This window comes from Hippocampus zosterae, chromosome 16, assembly GCF_025434085.1.
Source record: "Hippocampus zosterae strain Florida chromosome 16, ASM2543408v3, whole genome shotgun sequence".
In the NCBI taxonomy this organism is placed as follows: domain Eukaryota; kingdom Metazoa; phylum Chordata; class Actinopteri; order Syngnathiformes; family Syngnathidae; genus Hippocampus; species Hippocampus zosterae.
In genome coordinates this window covers 14,922,803-14,941,454 of record NC_067466.1, presented here as the reverse complement: position 1 = coordinate 14,941,454, position 18,652 = coordinate 14,922,803, and the positions used below count along the sequence as shown (strand labels likewise).

The 18,652-nt window shown below is 43.0% G+C and overlaps 2 protein-coding genes and 1 long non-coding RNA gene across 4 annotated transcripts; 2 read left to right on the top strand and 1 right to left on the bottom strand.

The window, feature by feature from the left end:
- The first annotated feature begins 58 nt into the window (after positions 1–58).
- Positions 59–4,658, top strand: orai2 (ORAI calcium release-activated calcium modulator 2). The gene is made up of 3 exons (XM_052047301.1): positions 59–403; positions 1,753–2,000; positions 2,148–4,658. Exons 2-3 carry the CDS (start codon positions 1,758–1,760, stop codon positions 2,697–2,699), a joined length of 795 nt encoding a protein of 264 aa, XP_051903261.1. The 5' UTR covers positions 59–403; positions 1,753–1,757; the 3' UTR covers positions 2,700–4,658.
- A 2,167-nt stretch (positions 4,659–6,825) lies between these two features.
- bckdk (branched chain ketoacid dehydrogenase kinase) lies at positions 6,826–18,651 on the bottom strand. 2 transcript variants are annotated; one of them, XM_052047287.1, is made up of 11 exons: positions 18,157–18,651; positions 16,848–16,916; positions 16,658–16,768; positions 15,957–16,004; positions 15,439–15,558; positions 15,241–15,339; positions 14,696–14,769; positions 14,314–14,442; positions 13,743–13,832; positions 13,493–13,648; positions 6,826–8,364 (listed from the first exon to the last, which is right to left on the bottom strand). In XM_052047287.1, exons 1-11 carry the CDS (start codon positions 18,406–18,408, stop codon positions 8,220–8,222), a joined length of 1,293 nt encoding a protein of 430 aa, XP_051903247.1. In that variant the 5' UTR covers positions 18,409–18,651; the 3' UTR covers positions 6,826–8,219. The 2 variants fall into 2 exon arrangements, with proteins under 2 accessions (XP_051903247.1, XP_051903246.1); XM_052047286.1 differs by lacking the exon at positions 6,826–8,364 and adding an exon at positions 10,509–12,046 and having other exon boundaries at positions 18,157–18,650.
- On the top strand, positions 16,763–17,206 carry LOC127588545 (uncharacterized). The gene is made up of 2 exons (XR_007959112.1): positions 16,763–17,025; positions 17,175–17,206. It is a non-coding gene; the product is annotated as an uncharacterized LOC127588545 (long non-coding RNA).
- Position 18,652: the final 1 nt, after the last annotated feature.

The following is an 18,652-nucleotide window of genomic DNA, read 5'->3' as shown; positions in this document are numbered from 1 at the left end:
GGAGTGCTCTCCCCGTGGTCAAAAAAGTAATTACCGGAGCATGTGCTTTTATTTTGAAGGTCCGACCAATCGGAAATCTTGCTTTGACTGCGCTACGATGAAGGCTGAACCAAACCCGTTGTACAAATGGAATAATTGTAGTCTTTACGTGAGTAATTTGGAAAAATGTGATCTACATCCAAAATTTTCCCAGCTCAAAATCTAATAAGACACGATAATGACTCCACTCGAACTGCTCGTCGTGGCGGAAGTAAGGAAATCGTAAAGCAACTCTTAAATGAAACCCGGAAGCTGTTACCGCTTTTCACTTTTACACACGCAGGAGTGTGTGTGCGTGTTCGCCGTGGAAACGACTCTTGCTTTCCTGCTGTGTCGCTCACCGTAAAACCACATTGACGCCCAGGTGAGTCCAATAAATTCACTTTTTTACCGTCTTAACACTCGTGGAAAGTCGATGAGAATCACGCTAGCTATGTAACTTTGCTAGCTAGCAAGAAGTCTTCGAGAATCTTTCGAGTTGTGATTGTTTTTGAAGCCAAATCCCGGCCGAGAAACTTACAATGCATCGTTGTTTGTCTTCGAAATGTGTCTGAACATGTTAACAATACGTAATGGTAAAAAAAAAAAAAGGCAGACGTTAGCAAAAGTCTGTAAGCGGATCTCACTTTTGACTTGGCAGAGTTATAAATACTGTATCCGCCTGCCCGCCGGGCTGCTGACAAGTGTACGGAAAGGCTTAAAGTCTCCACAACTAGGACATTTTTCGACGAGGACGACTAGAAAATATTCAACAAGCACATCGTATTACTCCCCACGGACTGTTAGTGATTTCATAAAATGACCAATCAATAGTATATATTCCACTCAACCCTATAGAACGCGGAAGATGTTCGGTGTTATCTTTTTGCCGTTGTGGGGGTGGGGGCGGTGTATGTGTAATTTCTTTTTTAAAGTTGGACTTTAAGGTTAGCTGAGCTAGCTTGCATGCCGTTATAATAGATTGTTTATTTTATTTGACACATTTTTGCAAATGTGGCGTGTGTTGACAACAGTGGTTTGGGTCGGATTTCATAACAGCCCCCCCTTCCCCATTTAAATGAAAAACTAATCCAGGAGATCCTCGGGCTACGACGGGGTAGTTGTGTAACCCGAATTTCTGACGTAATAGTATAATCATAATTACAGTTAATATTTGTATGGAAAATACTTCTTGAATGTTAACGTGGCTTACTAATGTTAAGACTTTTGAGGAATAAAGCCTCAGTCTTGTTTTTGATCAACACTCATGGCTACTACTATGTGACTACATTTTATTATGTTGTAATAATATATATTATACATTTGTATTTTTTGAGGTTGGTATAAAAATATTTGAGAACTAAAGTAGTTAATTGCTCCATATTTGTAACCTTGAAACTGTGCCATTGATCAGATTTTTACAGTGGGACCTCTCGGTAGTCGAGCTCTTTATTGTATATGTTAAATTGCTCCATGTACAGCACTTTGTATGCAGCGATGGCTGTTTGAAAGTGCTCTATAAATACAGTTGAGTTGAGTAGAACGAAAATGTAAACCTCAAAAGTCTTTGGATGTTTAGGGAAACGCCACCAGAGCATCTGAACTTTATTGAGTCGTAAATTTGGTATGAGGCGTGTGCCGACTCGTATGAATGTGATTGGATCATTCTGAATGCAGCCCCGTCCCCGGTGAAACTCAAACGCGATTCTGTTGTATCAACAATTTCCCAATCAGGCAGTATGAGCAGAGAGCTCAACGTGCCCACGGGCTCGCCGGCCCCGGGCATGTCGGAGCGGGCCCCGGATGGCGGCAGCGGCGGCAGCAACATGGACTACCGGGACTGGGTGCGGCGCAGCTACCTGGAGCTGGTTAGCTCCAACCACCATTCGGTGCAGGCCCTCTCCTGGAGGAAGCTCTACCTGAGCAGGGCCAAGCTCAAGGCCTCCAGCAGGACCTCGGCGCTGCTGTCTGGCTTCGCAATGGTCAGTCTCCTTCAATTTTATTTCACGCCGTTACGCCGATGCTGTGCTACGGTGTTGTGCATCATTGGTTTACATCCAGCTACATTTTGTCGCACGCCCACAATGAAAGTGTGTGTGTGTGTGTGTGTGTGTGTGTTGCGGCGCAAGGTGGCCATGGTGGAAGTGCAGCTGGAAATGCAGTACAGTTACCCGCGCGTGCTGCTGGTGGCGTTCAGCGTGTGCACCACGGTGCTCGTGGCCGTGCACCTGTTTGCGCTGCTCATCAGCACGTGCATCCTGCCCAACGTGGAGGCGGTCAGCAACATCCACAACCTCAACTCGGTCAGCGAGTCGCCGCACGAGCGCATGCACTACTACATCGAGCTGGCGTGGGGCTTCTCCACCGCGCTGGGCATTCTGCTCTTCTTGGCCGAGGTGGTGCTACTCTGCTGGATCAAGTTCCTGCCCGTGGACTCGGGAGGTGCCGCCGCCGCGGCGCCGACGATGACGGCCCCGGTCGCGCAAGACAGCGGCTGGCTGGCGGCGCTGGCGTCCACCATCATCATGGTGCCCGTGGGCGTCATTTTTGTGGTGTTCACCATCCACTTCTACCGTTCGCTGGTGCGCCACAAGACGGAGCGCCACCACCAGGAGATCGAGGAGCTACACAAGATCAAGGTGCAGCTGGACGGCCACGAGAGGGCGCTGCAGGTAGTGTGACGGACCATTGATAAACATCATTCACCAGCTTCCCTCTAGGTGACTGTTATTTATTCACAAACGTCAAATTACTGTATGCTTCTGTGCGCTTTTTTTTTTCTCTCCAAAGTGTCCATTTTGTGCTTTCGGCCATTTGTGCATTTATTCAGTATCCTTGATGTCCATTTACGATGTCGGGGACGGGGGATATGAAATTGACCAGATTTGGACACGGGGATTGATATCCAATAAATGCTCAAGTGGCATTCCTTCTTCAGGTCCATGTACTAGTATACTCAAAAATCACAGCAGGAGTAATAACACGTACATTTCTGCCCCCCCCCCCCCCCCCCCAGAAAGTTTGTAACATGAAAAATTCACATAATTCTGCAACCCTTCTCAGTCACTGCAAGTTCTTCAAACCAATTGACTGTACGATTTTGGTGTTTTTAAGCATGCGTTTTTGCACTTTCAATCTATGGAAAGCAGCTCGAGTTCCAGTTCCGACTTTTGGTCTCTCTGTCCTCACCCGTAAGACAATTCAGTGCACTTTTGTCTTCAGCGCAATATCAAATGAATGAATGAATTATTTAGACGTCTTCTTTGACTGCGCAGCGAGTCGTGTTGAATGTTTTTACAGAAAAAGGGCTACGGCGTTCTTTGTGCCATGTTGTTGTTGTTACTACGCTGCGGCTCATCCGCTCAGCCTTTTGTCGCCGTCCAATGAAAAACACAAATGTCCCTTTGGTGATTGTCACTCGTGTGCCTGCCTGATGTCAACGGTGGAACTGTCATAAATGGTCCCAACCTGATACAGATGCGACTAGCACGTGTTTGAAAATGTCTTCTCATACCTGTTCCTCAAAAAAAAAAAGTCGGGGGGGGGGGGGGGGACAAATTGTTGGAGGCTCAAGTCTTAGTATTAATTTTCTTTCAGAAACCCAAATGAAATGAAAAAAAAGATTTTTCTTCATATTTTGAGATTGAAAAATGGATCGGTGCCTTTCAGTGGACGGCGCATTTTGTTTTATGCACTCGGAGGTCATGTCATTCGGAACACTACCTTCACCAACATGAATGGTCGCAGCTCAACGGTGTTTTTTCCCACACATCTTGAAAACTGTTGATGTACATGCATCAATTACTTTTGTTTACTAGTGTTTGCCCAAGTGCCACTCAAAACACCTTGGCTGGATTGGATTAAATTATGCTGGTGTTCCCAATGAAATGGTCTTTGTGTGAATATAGAAATGTTACAATTTTTGTCTGTATTATTTGCGTCTAAATGCTACCAAAGCCAAACCAGGTCATTGTCACCACTGAATGTGATGTCTACACTGCTTGGGTGATGATTTAACTGTCAGTCTTAAGCCAATTTTGGTAAAGTATACTGTTTTTACTTAAGCCCCGCCCCCTTTTTTCACCATTGCCTTTGTTATTGAAAAATCTCACGCCTCCTAAAGCTCCTTTAAATGGGGAAAAGCTCTTCAGTTTGTTTGCATGGGGAGCTCAAAACCAAAAGGTTTCAGACACCAGTTGAAGGAAGACGTGCTAACTTTCTTGCAAGCCGTGAAGCCTCTTTGGCTAGCGAAAAAGAGAGCTTTGCTTAATCTGCTCAATAGAGGTGACCAATGACAGTAATAAAAACAAACTAGGGTTCTTGTCGGATGACACACGAGCATCCCCCGCCCTTGAGGTGGGGAGTGGTACTACAAGTTAGCTTGGTATCTTTTGAGTCTCCGAAATGCACCTTTGAATTATGAACATGTTACTGTGATCAACTCTTTGTGCTGTTTACACGAACCCTATTGCTAAAAAGGTTAAACAAGCAAACCACAGACCTCCCTCGAGCGTCTGAATGCAAGTTTTGCTCGTTAAGTCATTTTACCGACTTTGTTACACATTCCGTATGACTCATCTGATCAACATGTTCACGTCTCTTTTACCAACATGTTACTGAATTAAACGCCCTCATTCTCACCATTGTTCTGTCCCTTTTGTTCTCGCGTGCCATGTATAGTATGGCGTTTTTGGCCGGGAAAAAAAAACGACCATGTATAGTAAGGCGTTTTTAGCTGAAAAAAACGACCATGTATAGTAAGGCGTTTTTAGCTGAAAAAAACGAGCATGTATAGTAAGGCGTTTTTTCGCCGAAAAAAACGAGCATGTATAGTAAGGCGTTTTTAGCCGGAAAAAACGACCATGTATAGTAAGGCGTTTTTAGCCGAAAAAAAACGAGCAAGTATAGTAAAGCGTTTTTAGCCGGAAAAAACGAGCATGTATAGTAAGGCGTTTTTAGCCGGAAAAAACGACCATGTATAGTAAGGCGTTTTTAGCCGAAAAAAAACGAGCAAGTATAGTAAAGCGTTTTTAGCCGGAAAAAACGAGCATGTATAGTAAGGCGTTTTTAGCCTGAAAAAAAGAGCATGTATAGTAAGGCGTTTTTAGCCTGAAAAAACGACCATGTATAGTAAGGCGTTTTTCGCCGGAAAAAACGAGCATCTATAGTAAGGCGTTTTTAGCCGAAAAAAACGACCATGTATAGTAAGGCATTTTTAGCTGAAAAAAACGAGCATGTATAGTAAGGCGTTTTTAGCCGGAAAAAACGACCATGTATAGTAAGGCGTTTTTTGACGAAAAAAAAGACCATGTATAGTAAGGCGTTTTTAGCTGAAAAAAACGAGCATGTATAGTAAGGCGTTTTTAGCCGGAAAAAACGACCATGTATAGTAAGGCGTTTTTTGACGAAAAAAAAGACCATGTATAGTAAGGCGTTTTTTGACGGAAAAAAAAACGAGCATGTATAGTAAGGCGTTTTTAGCCGGAAAAAACGAGCATGTATAGTAAGGCGTTTTTAGCCGAAAAAAACGACCATGTATAGTAAGGCGTTTTTAGCGGGAAAAAACGACCATGTATAGTAAGGCGTTTTTAGTTGAAAAAAAACGACCATGTATAGTAAGGCGTTTTTTCGCCGAAAAAAACGAGCATGTATAGTAAGGCGTTTTTAGCTGAAAAAAAACTAGCAAGTATAGTAAGGCATTTTTAGCTGAAAAAAAACGAGCATGTATAGTAAGGCGTTTTTAGCTGAAAAAAACGACCATGTATAGTAAGGCGTTTTTAGCCGGAAAAAACGACCATGTATAGTAAGGCATTTTTAGCCGAAAAAAACGACCATGTATAGTAAGGCGTTTTTAGCTGAAAAAAAGAGCATGTATAGTAAGGCGTTTTTAGCTGAAAAAAACGACCATGTATAGTAAGGCGTTTTTAGCTGAAAAAAACGACCATGTATAGTAAGGCGTTTTTAGCTGAAAAAAACGACCATGTATAGTAAGGCGTTTTTAGCCGGAAAAAACGACCATGTATAGTAAGGCGTTTTTAGCCGAAAAAAACGACCATGTATAGTAAGGCGTTTTTAGCTGAAAAAAAACGAGCATGTATAGTAAGGCGTTTTTAGCTGAAAAAAAACGACCATGTATAGTAAGACGTTTTTAGCCGAAAAAAACGAGCATGTATAGTAAGGCGTTTTTAGCTGAAAAAAAGAGCATGTATAGTAAGGCGTTTTTAGCTGAAAAAAACGACCATGTATAGTAAGGCGTTTTTAGCCGGAAAAAACGACCATGTATAGTAAGGCGTTTTTAGCTGAAAAAAAACGAGCATGTATAGTAAGGCGTTTTTAGCTGAAAAAAAACGACCATGTATAGTAAGACGTTTTTAGCCGAAAAAAACGAGCATGTATAGTAAGGCGTTTTTAGCCGAAAAAAACGACCATGTATAGTAAGGCGTTTTTAGCTGAAAAAAAACGAGCATGTATAGTAAGGCGTTTTTAGCCGAAAAAAACGACCATGTATAGTAAGGCGTTTTTAGCTGAAAAAAAAACGAGCATGTATAGTAAGGCGTTTTTAGCTGAAAAAAACGAGCATGTATAGTAAGGCGTTTTTAGCCGAAAAAAACTACATTATTTTGGCTAAAAACGTCTTACTATACTATGACGTTTTTTTTGTGCTAAAACCGCTCAATCAGTCATGACCATGACATGATCTGGGGGTCCTAACTGGAATAAAATGCTGGATACCGATTGGCAGATCATGATAACAACTATCTAAAATCCAATCCTCTTTTAACAACGTTAATGACAATGAGACACAGGTCCAAACAATCAAAAGTTTTAATGTCGATAACAACACCAGAGGTCATGAGTCATTCAAATAGTAACTAAAATTGTCATGAATCCTCTTTCTGCTGGCAATGCCTAGTTATGTTGTCATTGTGAATCCTTAATTATCCATGGGGCACAATATACTAAAAATGAACAACTAGCACTTAAAACTAAATAAATGGATGCACTTCAAAACATTTCTTTCAGTCAGCTGGTGTTTCTTTTAACCGACAGATAGCAAACTCGCCTCAGTTTCAGTTGACTTATGAGCTATTCATCTCTCGCGTGCATTCCAACTGCGAATTTACACACGATTGTTTGAAACCGTAAAAATTGTCATCCACCAGTTCAAAATCAATGAAAAGCAGCGTTTAGCATAAAAAATTTAATGGAACAATGTTGACAAATGGAACACGCCCATTTCGCTGCAAAATGTCAAACAACCCGATGCTTAAATCAAGTGAATGTCAAAAATTGTCCACCAGCATCAGAGCACTTCAAAGTCCAGTCGCCACTAGTCTGGCTGATGGATTCTTGTGTGACAAAAATCATGAAAGAAGCACATTTTTAATTCGAACAAAGAGACAAAAGTCCAAAATACTTGTGCGGTTATGATCCTCTGACATAGCAATCAGTCAAAGTACAAGATGGAAAGCGACAAAGGCAACGAAGAACAAAGTGAGGAACGTCGCAGTGAAAAAGGCAAAAAGTTGTCCCACCAGCCTAAAAAAATCTACCAGTCAAAATTTTTTTTCTTTTTTATGACAACTGACTTCATCCATATTTCTTCCTTCCTGGAGTGTCTTCATTTCCAGTCACCTTTTTTTTTGCAATAATGGCCATCATGCACAGTTTGTACCGATAAACAAATCCAAAAAAAGGCTACGGCAGGTGGGGAGGAGGCGGGGACATGAGTCAAATCCTCAATTTGTGAGCTAACATAGCTTATAATCCGTCTAAGGCAAAAACTACGGAAGTGTGGAGATGCCAATGTGGAGTAAAAATATTTTGACCGGCAAATACTTTCAAAAGTACTTGTATGTTCAAAGAAATGTATTTAGAGGCTGAATGCTACAAACGTAGCACTTGCAAGCATAATGTTGGTCCAAATGTTAAAAATACGCGAGCAAAGTCCTGTGGCATTATTGGAAAATGCTACATTTGTCATATTTAGCCTCATCAAATGTTTTTGCGATAAGTTCAAAGGTATTTAAATCACACGTAAACACTAGTATGGATGTGCTCAACATTATTATATATATTTGCTCCACATTTGCAGCTCCACGCTTCTGTAAAAAAAAAAAAAAAAAAAAAAGAAACAAAGGTGGCTAAAAACAAAGGAGCAAAGAATTGGGGGAGTCGTGAAGGCCGGCGTGGCGGAGAAGTCACACTCGGAAGCTTTCGGCCTTGCCGTCGATGTGGCGCAGACGCAGGTAGACGTCAGTGCCGATGCCCTGCATCGACTGGATGGACAGCGAACCCCCGAGGTACTCAGCGTACGCCCGTGATGTCGGCAGCCCGAAACCGAACCTGAAACCCCCAAAAATAAAATCAATAAAATATCCGAAAAACACAATCATAAGGCGGTTTTGGCCGGAAAAAAAAAAACAAAAACGACCATGTATAATAGTAAGGCGTTTTTAGCCCCCCAAATAACAACCATGTATAGTAAGGCATTTTTAGTCAGAAAAAAACGACTATGTATAGTAAGGCGTTTTTGGCCCCCCAAAAACGACCACGTATAGTAAGGCGTTTTTAGCTGAAAAAAACGACCATGTATAGTAAGGCGTTTTTTGCCGGAAAAAAAACTAGTAAGGCGTTTTTGGCCCCCCAAAAACGACCACGTATAGTAAGGCATTTTTAGCCGGAAAAAACGACCATGTATAGTAAGGCGTTTTTAGCCGAAAAAAAACGAGCAAGTATAGTAAAGCGTTTTTAGCCGGAAAAAACGAGCATGTATAGTAAGGCGTTTTTAGCCTGAAAAAAAGAGCATGTATAGTAAGGCGTTTTTAGCCTGAAAAAACGACCATGTATAGTAAGGCGTTTTTCGCCGGAAAAAACGAGCATCTATAGTAAGGCGTTTTTAGCCGAAAAAAACGACCATGTATAGTAAGGCATTTTTAGCTGAAAAAAACGAGCATGTATAGTAAGGCGTTTTTAGCCGGAAAAAACGACCATGTATAGTAAGGCGTTTTTTGACGAAAAAAAAGACCATGTATAGTAAGGCGTTTTTAGCTGAAAAAAACGAGCATGTATAGTAAGGCGTTTTTAGCCGGAAAAAACGACCATGTATAGTAAGGCGTTTTTTGACGAAAAAAAAGACCATGTATAGTAAGGCGTTTTTTGACGGAAAAAAAAACGAGCATGTATAGTAAGGCGTTTTTAGCCGGAAAAAACGAGCATGTATAGTAAGGCGTTTTTAGCCGAAAAAAACGACCATGTATAGTAAGGCGTTTTTAGCGGGAAAAAACGACCATGTATAGTAAGGCGTTTTTAGTTGAAAAAAAACGACCATGTATAGTAAGGCGTTTTTTCGCCGAAAAAAACGAGCATGTATAGTAAGGCGTTTTTAGCTGAAAAAAAACTAGCAAGTATAGTAAGGCATTTTTAGCTGAAAAAAAACGAGCATGTATAGTAAGGCGTTTTTAGCTGAAAAAACGACCATGTATAGTAAGGCGTTTTTAGCCGAAAAAAACGACCATGTATAGTAAGGCGTTTTTAGCTGAAAAAAAGAGCATGTATAGTAAGGCGTTTTTAGCTGAAAAAAACGACCATGTATAGTAAGGCGTTTTTAGCTGAAAAAAACGACCATGTACAGTAAGGCGTTTTTAGCTGAAAAAAACGACCATGTATAGTAAGGCGTTTTTAGCCGGAAAAAACGACCATGTATAGTAAGGCGTTTTTAGCCGAAAAAAACGACCATGTATAGTAAGGCGTTTTTAGCTGAAAAAAAACGAGCATGTATAGTAAGGCGTTTTTAGCTGAAAAAAAACGACCATGTATAGTAAGACGTTTTTAGCCGAAAAAAACGAGCATGTATAGTAAGGCGTTTTTAGCTGAAAAAAAGAGCATGTATAGTAAGGCGTTTTTAGCTGAAAAAAACGACCATGTATAGTAAGGCGTTTTTAGCCGGAAAAAACGACCATGTATAGTAAGGCGTTTTTAGCTGAAAAAAAACGAGCATGTATAGTAAGGCGTTTTTAGCTGAAAAAAAACGACCATGTATAGTAAGACGTTTTTAGCCGAAAAAAACGAGCATGTATAGTAAGGCGTTTTTAGCCGAAAAAAACGACCATGTATAGTAAGGCGTTTTTAGCTGAAAAAAAACGAGCATGTATAGTAAGGCGTTTTTAGCCGAAAAAAACGACCATGTATAGTAAGGCGTTTTTAGCTGAAAAAAAAACGAGCATGTATAGTAAGGCGTTTTTAGCTGAAAAAAACGAGCATGTATAGTAAGGCGTTTTTAGCCGAAAAAAACTACATTATTTTGGCTAAAAACGTCTTACTATACTATGACGTTTTTTTTGTGCTAAAACCGCTCAATCAGTCATGACCATGACATGATCTGGGGGTCCTAACTGGAATAAAATGCTGGATACCGATTGGCAGATCATGATAACAACTATCTAAAATCCAATCCTCTTTTAACAACGTTAATGACAATGAGACACAGGTCCAAACAATCAAAAGTTTTAATGTCGATAACAACACCAGAGGTCATGAGTCATTCAAATAGTAACTAAAATTGTCATGAATCCTCTTTCTGCTGGCAATGCCTAGTTATGTTGTCATTGTGAATCCTTAATTATCCATGGGGCACAATATACTAAAAATGAACAACTAGCACTTAAAACTAAATAAATGGATGCACTTCAAAACATTTCTTTCAGTCAGCTGGTGTTTCTTTTAACCGACAGATAGCAAACTCGCCTCAGTTTCAGTTGACTTATGAGCTATTCATCTCTCGCGTGCATTCCAACTGCGAATTTACACACGATTGTTTGAAACCGTAAAAATTGTCATCCACCAGTTCAAAATCAATGAAAAGCAGCGTTTAGCATAAAAAATTTAATGGAACAATGTTGACAAATGGAACACGCCCATTTCGCTGCAAAATGTCAAACAACCCGATGCTTAAATCAAGTGAATGTCAAAAATTGTCCACCAGCATCAGAGCACTTCAAAGTCCAGTCGCCACTAGTCTGGCTGATGGATTCTTGTGTGACAAAAATCATGAAAGAAGCACATTTTTAATTCGAACAAAGAGACAAAAGTCCAAAATACTTGTGCGGTTATGATCCTCTGACATAGCAATCAGTCAAAGTACAAGATGGAAAGCGACAAAGGCAACGAAGAACAAAGTGAGGAACGTCGCAGTGAAAAAGGCAAAAAGTTGTCCCACCAGCCTAAAAAAATCTACCAGTCAAAATTTTTTTTCTTTTTTATGACAACTGACTTCATCCATATTTCTTCCTTCCTGGAGTGTCTTCATTTCCAGTCACCTTTTTTTTTGCAATAATGGCCATCATGCACAGTTTGTACCGATAAACAAATCCAAAAAAAGGCTACGGCAGGTGGGGAGGAGGCGGGGACATGAGTCAAATCCTCAATTTGTGAGCTAACATAGCTTATAATCCGTCTAAGGCAAAAACTACGGAAGTGTGGAGATGCCAATGTGGAGTAAAAATATTTTGACCGGCAAATACTTTCAAAAGTACTTGTATGTTCAAAGAAATGTATTTAGAGGCTGAATGCTACAAACGTAGCACTTGCAAGCATAATGTTGGTCCAAATGTTAAAAATACGCGAGCAAAGTCCTGTGGCATTATTGGAAAATGCTACATTTGTCATATTTAGCCTCATCAAATGTTTTTGCGATAAGTTCAAAGGTATTTAAATCACACGTAAACACTAGTATGGATGTGCTCAACATTATTATATATATTTGCTCCACATTTGCAGCTCCACGCTTCTGTAAAAAAAAAAAAAAAAAAAAAGAAACAAAGGTGGCTAAAAACAAAGGAGCAAAGAATTGGGGGAGTCGTGAAGGCCGGCGTGGCGGAGAAGTCACACTCGGAAGCTTTCGGCCTTGCCGTCGATGTGGCGCAGACGCAGGTAGACGTCAGTGCCGATGCCCTGCATCGACTGGATGGACAGCGAACCCCCGAGGTACTCAGCGTACGCCCGTGATGTCGGCAGCCCGAAACCGAACCTGAAACCCCCAAAAATAAAATCAATAAAATATCCGAAAAACACAATCATAAGGCGGTTTTGGCCGGAAAAAAAAAAACAAAAACGACCATGTATAATAGTAAGGCGTTTTTAGCCCCCCAAATAACAACCATGTATAGTAAGGCATTTTTAGTCAGAAAAAAACGACTATGTATAGTAAGGCGTTTTTGGCCCCCCAAAAACGACCACGTATAGTAAGGCGTTTTTAGCTGAAAAAAACGACCATGTATAGTAAGGCGTTTTTTGCCGGAAAAAAAACTAGTAAGGCGTTTTTGGCCCCCCAAAAACGACCACGTATAGTAAGGCATTTTTAGCTGAAAAAAACGACCATGTATAGTAAGGTGTTTTTTGCCGGAAAAAAAACTACCTAGTAAGGCATTTTTGGCTATACATAGTTTTTTTTCCGGCCAAAAACGCCTTACTATATACATGGTCGTTTTTTTCGGCCAAAAACGCCTTACTATACATGGTCGTTTTTTTTCAGCTAAAAACGCCTTACTATACATGGCCGTTTTTGGGGGGCCAAAAACTCCGTAGTATAAATGGTCGTTTTTTTCGGCAAAAAACGCCTGACTATACATCGTCATTTTTGCGGCGGCTAAAAACTCCCTACTGTACATGGTCGTTTTTTTTCGGCTAAATACGCCTTACTATACATGCTCGTTTTTTCCGGCTAAAAACGCCTTACTATACATGCTCGTTTTTTTCAGCTAAAAACGCCTTACTATATATACATGGTCGTTTTTTTTCGGCTAAAAACGCCTTACTATACATGCTCGTTTTTTCCGGCTAAAAACGCCTTACTATACATGCTCGTTTTTTCCGGCTAAAAACGCCTTACTATACATGCTGGTTTTTTTCAGCTAAAAACGCCTTACTATACATGGTCGTTTTTTTCGGCTAAAAACGCCTTACTATACATGCTCGTTTTTTCCGGCTAAAAACGCCTTACTATACATGCTCGTTTTTTTCAGCTAAAAACGCCTTACTATACATGCTCGTTTTTTTGGCTAAAAACGCCTTACTATACATGGTCGTTTTTTTCAGCTAAAAACGCCTTACTATACATGCTCGTTTTTTTTCGGCCAAAAACACCTTACTATACATGGCTGTTTTTGGGGGGCTAAAAACACCTTCCCACACATGGTCGTTTTTTTCGGCTAAAAAACACCTTCCTATATCCTTTATCATCGTTTTTTTCAGCTAAAATAGTAAGGTGTTTTTAGCCGAAAAAAAAGACCATGGATAGGAAGGTGTTTTTAGCCCCAAAAAATGACCAGGTATAGTAAGGCATTTTAGCCGAAAAAAAGATCATGTATAGTCAGCCGTTTTTAAGCGAAAAAAAAACAACCATGTATTGTAATTCAGACTCAACACAGATTAACTGAATTTTTGTGGCATCGAGTTTTTCATAACTGGTGCTTACCCGTGCATGGGTCCCGACTGGTTGCCGCTGTTGGTGATGTTGTTGAAGAAGTTGTTCATGCGAGGGTCCTGAGCGCTCTCCTCGGCCGTGCTGAAGTGATAATCCATCACCTTGTCGATGATCCTGTGTGGGATGCCACCGCCACGGTCCGAAATCCTGCAGACAGAAAAAAACAAAAAAAAGTCACATCGTGGAGGGGTCTCGGCGGCCCGGCACTCGGCGGCCCGGCACTCGGCGAGAGACGGCTGACCTGATAACGAAGTCAGTGTCATTGTTGGCGATGGTGACCACCACGTCGGGGACGTTGTAAGGTGTGTCCAAGTGGCTCTCCATGGTGGCCCTGATGACGACGCACAGCACATGTCACGGAGCGCCTTAAGGTGGACCGAGTGTCATCTGACCGTTACAAGGCTGCCGACTTTCATTTGTTCCAGAACACCAAACACGCACATAAAGTGATCTTTCTGCATTACAATGAATAAAAATGCTCTGTTATTTTTTTCCTTCAAGAAAATGGGATGCTATAGAGTACTACACTTTTTTTTTTTGAATCGCCGATTGCGGAATGGTCCACTCGCCTGACGTGTGTGGGCAGCGTGGGATCGATTCCCACTCGGTAATTATGTGCCATTCATGTTCGTCAACAATAAAAACCCTGATGACAAATAAGCATTTTTAAAATGACTTTTCTTTTTAAAAAAAAGTATTCAGTCATTAAAAAAAGGTCCTGCTCGTGTTTTTTTTTTTTTTGGGGGGGGGGGTCACTGACACTGAAAAAGTGGATTCGCTGACCGTTTTATATCATGCGGACGTGCGTGTACCTCATGGCGTTCTTGAGCAGCTCGGGCAGGATGTAATCGAGCGGCAGCGGGATGAAGGGGAAGCGCGCCGCCACGTGGCCGTTGATGCGAACTCTGGGAGAGTTGCCGTACTGATGCTCGCACAGACGCCTGCATGCACGCACACACACACACGTGAAAATGAGCAGCTCCTCTCCCCACACACCCACACAAGCGTGCTTGGCTGACACGCGCAAACACACAACCGGGTCAAAGTGATAAGCTGACATAGCAGCAACGCAAAGTGATAACCCCGCAGAAAGTTTATCTTGTGCGCGTGTGTGCCAAACGGCTGCAGGTGAGCCAAAACAAACAAAGTTATCATTTGGAGCCCTCAATCAAACGGAGCTTAATCGTCGCTCACCTGGCAAAGTCCACCCACTTCTCGATGATCTTCTTGGGGGACAAACGTCTGCAGATGATGCCCACGAAGTCGGCCTGCAAGCACAAAGTGAGCAAGTCACCATTGCCATTTATTCATTCATTCATTCATCTTCCGTACCGCTTGATCCTCACTAGGGTCGCGGGGGGTGCTGGAGCCTATCCCAGCTGTCTCCGGGCATTAGGCGGGGGACACCCTGAATTGGTTGCCAGCCAATCGCAGGGCACACAGAAACGAACAACCATTCACGCTCACACTCACACCTAGGGACAATTTAGAGTGTTCAATCAGCCTGCCATGCATATTTTTGGAATGTGGGAGGAAACCGGAGCACCCGGAGAAAACCCACGCAGGCCCGGGGAGAACATGCAAACTCCACACAGGGAGGCCGGAGCTGGAATCGAACCCGGTACCTCTGCACTGTGAAGCCAACATGCTAACCACTGCACTACTGGGCCCCATTGCCATTTAGTGGAATGCAATTTTTTGCAAATGTGGTTATGTTAGTAGGTTCGAGCGAGACGTACGTTATCTTCGTGCAGGGCGAGGTGATGCGTGGCCAACATGCGTATTCCCAGACGGGAGCACAGCGTGGTGTCCAGGAAACTGCGGAGTATCATCTCGTCCTGGAATGACCGAGAAGAAAAAAGGTCTTAAAAATAAATCACAATAAAATGAATAACAAAGAGCGGTAATCGTACTAGCGAGGCCTTTGTCGGTCTTACTTGAACGTGCTTGCGACATTCCCGGAATCCCTGAGCCAACATGGTGACCACGTCCTTGTGGTCGTCCAGCAGCTGCTGCACCAGCTTGCAGAAGCGAGCTTCCACGTCCTGATCCTTGATCTGCCAACGGCCACGTCAGCATTTTATTCATTTTATGCTGTTTTGTTTTGTTTTTTCTAAATACATGTTGTCATCATTTATCGGAATCGGCATCAGAAAGCAGGAAAAAAAAAGACACGCCTCAAAGCTAGAATTAAAAGATGACACGCCACTTTTCCGGCACGGTTGCATTGTGGATTTGGCAACTAAGGAATAAAATGCGTCACGGCAGACGTGGACGACATCCAATAACTTGCATGATTGCGGCAAAAGCGAATCTCTTCTCATAGCTCTGAAGTGGCCCTTTGACAGTAAGCCTATGAGGAACTTGAACTTGGCGTGACACCCCCCCCCCTCCCCCCGCGACTGTTTACACTGACTCAGACTTGTGAGCGGACGTGTGCGTGCACTTTACTTACAGGAGGGAAGTCGCTGAGCATGTGGTACGCTCTGATGTAGAGTTCATGCTGGAAGAAGAGAAAGAAGAATATGAAGAGGCTTCGCGACTGTGAGCAGAAAAGCCCCCTCGGTGGGCCTCGCACGTGACACGAGTTCCTTCCGCTTACACGACAACGCAAATCATGCTTGGATAACGAAGTCACGTGTTGACTCAACAAAAGTTGGGTTGGTGTGGAGTGAGGCAGCCAAGGAGTGTATTGTGCTATGAGGGCAGGAAGAATGTGGGGGAAAGTTCATCTGGGGTGAAAAAAAAAAAAGAGGCAGAGGCCACGCGTTGCATTTTGTTCGCTGAAGGCGTCCTACTTGAAAAGAGAAAGCGACCGGATTCATACATTGTTTTCACACATGAATCCTCATCAACTCTCCAGATGATAGGGGACAACTTCTAAGGAAGGTGCGTTTAAAAAAAAAAAAAAAAGCGCAAGAGGACACAAAACCACAAAGCTCAAAGAGACACACACTTCAGAGCTGTCGACAAAAGTTGGCAAGGAAGTTGTTTTGCACGGGTTTGTAACTTGAAGTAGCGGATGTAGAAATAGGCGGTGACGTAAAGATGGAGGGTTTAGAGTTGTTAGGATTTAGTGTTAGAGTTCCGAGTAAAGGTTAGGTTTCGGGACACTGTCATGTGTGTGTGTGCATGTGTGTGTTTATGTTCACCGACCACTTGCAGGATGATGGGATTGCATCCGATGATGAAGGGCAGGCTGCGGAAGCCCTTGATGCGGTGGGCGATGCGCACGGGGAGCTCCTTGTGCAGGTACTTGGCACTGCTCTGGGGAAAAAAAAAATCAGAAAAAGTTGGAAATGGAAGGCCCTGCGCGGGGTGTGTTTGTGCCCTTTTGTGTACTTACTAGAATGTGGTGGCCGTCTGGGGACTTGCCCGCATACAGCAAAGTGGCTAAGGTAAGTCGCACCGAGGCCTGGAAGACACATCAACTCAACATCAAATCACGATGACTCGACATAAAAATAAAAAAAAACTTAAAAATTAAGTGTGACGTCAATGAATCAGACAGACAGAACATTTACGTTGTTGCTATATGCAAAGTGAGCTCCGTAATTGATCCAATATTTCAATGAACACCGTTAATACATTTGGTGACATTTTTCTAATGTAAAATCTGTGCCGTGACGCAATAAAATGTCGTGAAAACAAAGCTAGCGGGGCTGCACATGAGAGTTGAATAAATTACTATTGCGGTTCTTGGGGGGGGGGGGGGGGGGGAGACGCACATGAAGGCAGCTAGCTGTTGATTTATGCACATCTGGCAGTTCTGGCAACAGCGTGGCATGCATAGAAACGCCCCCTTTCCCTGAAATGTTTTCTCTTTCTGGACTCACGTGCGTACTCGAGTCGCTGAAACAAAACAACTCCTTGGAACGTGTGCACAAATGAAATGCACATAAAAGCGACAAATTGGAGTCGGACACTCGAGACTTTTTTGGGGATGAGAAACATTTGATACGTGGACTTTAAAATGACAGTGAGTGAAATATTAAGCTTTATTTGAACATTGGCCATGTTTGTTGCTAAGTAGGGCAAAAAGCACATTCTGCGCCAATTACTTTGGTGTTTCACTTATCCAAAAGTTTTGAACGAGACCGCAGCAAGTTATTTTTGATTGGGACAAAAGATGCACATCAAAAACTCCTTGCAAGAGGTACAAATACATCCTGCTGCGTTCAGGGCCTTGCGGCCAAAATCGGTCACGCTGAGAACAACCCACGCTTGTCATCGTTCTGCAAGTGTCCGACCCATTTGACAAGTATACATCCGATAAAAGAAAAAGTAGTCCACAAAATCAACTTGAACGAAAGAATTACACGACAAAGAAAGCACGTATTGAACGGGAAAGTCTGTCGTTGGATGTGAAAAGCCGAGCGTGTGAGTTGTTAGCCGCGCCGCCACCAGCATTTCATTGATAGCATCAATGCCATGATCAAGAAAAAGATGACTTTAGTCGGTGATAACAGAAGTGGACGTTCAGAGATGTTGATTATTTTTAAATGCGTTTTAGTCGAGGGTAATATGGCAGCTTGAGGTAAACTACGTAAGGTCATAAAAACACGAGTGTCATTGAACGCAGCTGACTTCCAGCTAGCAGTTAGCGCCGCTGCTACAGTGCTTTGCGACGTAAACACACATAACGCCATGCTCACCTTCTCCGCGGAGATGTCAATGGCCGACTGGTTGTAAAACGACGTCACCGTCTTGGAGCGCTCTCGGGCCAGTTCGGAGAAGTTCTGTAGGGAGGAGGACGTGGACCTCAGGCGGTGGCCGCAAGCGTTTGACATCAGCGGCGCCGCTAATGGTACTAGTGGTGCTGGTAGTAGTGGTGCCATTGTGGTAGCGGGCGCGAGGAAGAGGCTGCCCAGCCTCGGCCTTGCCCGGCCGACAGTACCGCTCAACATCTCCGCGGCGAGTCCCAGGCGGCCCTGTTCCCGTTCGGAGAGGTGTACGCGAGGCGGAGTTCGGCCCGGCTTACTATGAGGCCATCAGGGGATCGCGGCAGCCACCGTGCACAAAGGCACGTACTGGCGTAAGGAAGGCGATTATTGGCCTTTAGTACGGTTGTGAAGTAGAGAAGGAGGGAAGGTGGGGCAGGATTTACCAGGCGACAGCGGTGCCAATCAGAACGTTGGGGGCGGGGCTTGA

Coding starts and splice junctions, on each gene's coding strand:
- bckdk (XM_052047287.1), bottom strand. CDS start 18,408: ATGTTGAGCGGTACTGTCGGCCGGGCAAGGCCGAGGCTGGGCAGCCTC. Junction 15,340..15,438: donor AATGTCGCAAGCACGTTCAA/GTAAGACCGACA, acceptor CGGTCATTCCAG/GACGAGATGATACTCCGCAG. Junction 8,365..13,492: donor CAGTCGGGACCCATGCACGG/GTAAGCACCAGT, acceptor TGGGGGTTTCAG/GTTCGGTTTCGGGCTGCCGA.
- orai2 (XM_052047301.1), top strand. CDS start 1,758: ATGAGCAGAGAGCTCAACGTGCCCACGGGCTCGCCGGCCCCGGGCATG. Junction 2,001..2,147: donor TGCTGTCTGGCTTCGCAATG/GTCAGTCTCCTT, acceptor TTGCGGCGCAAG/GTGGCCATGGTGGAAGTGCA.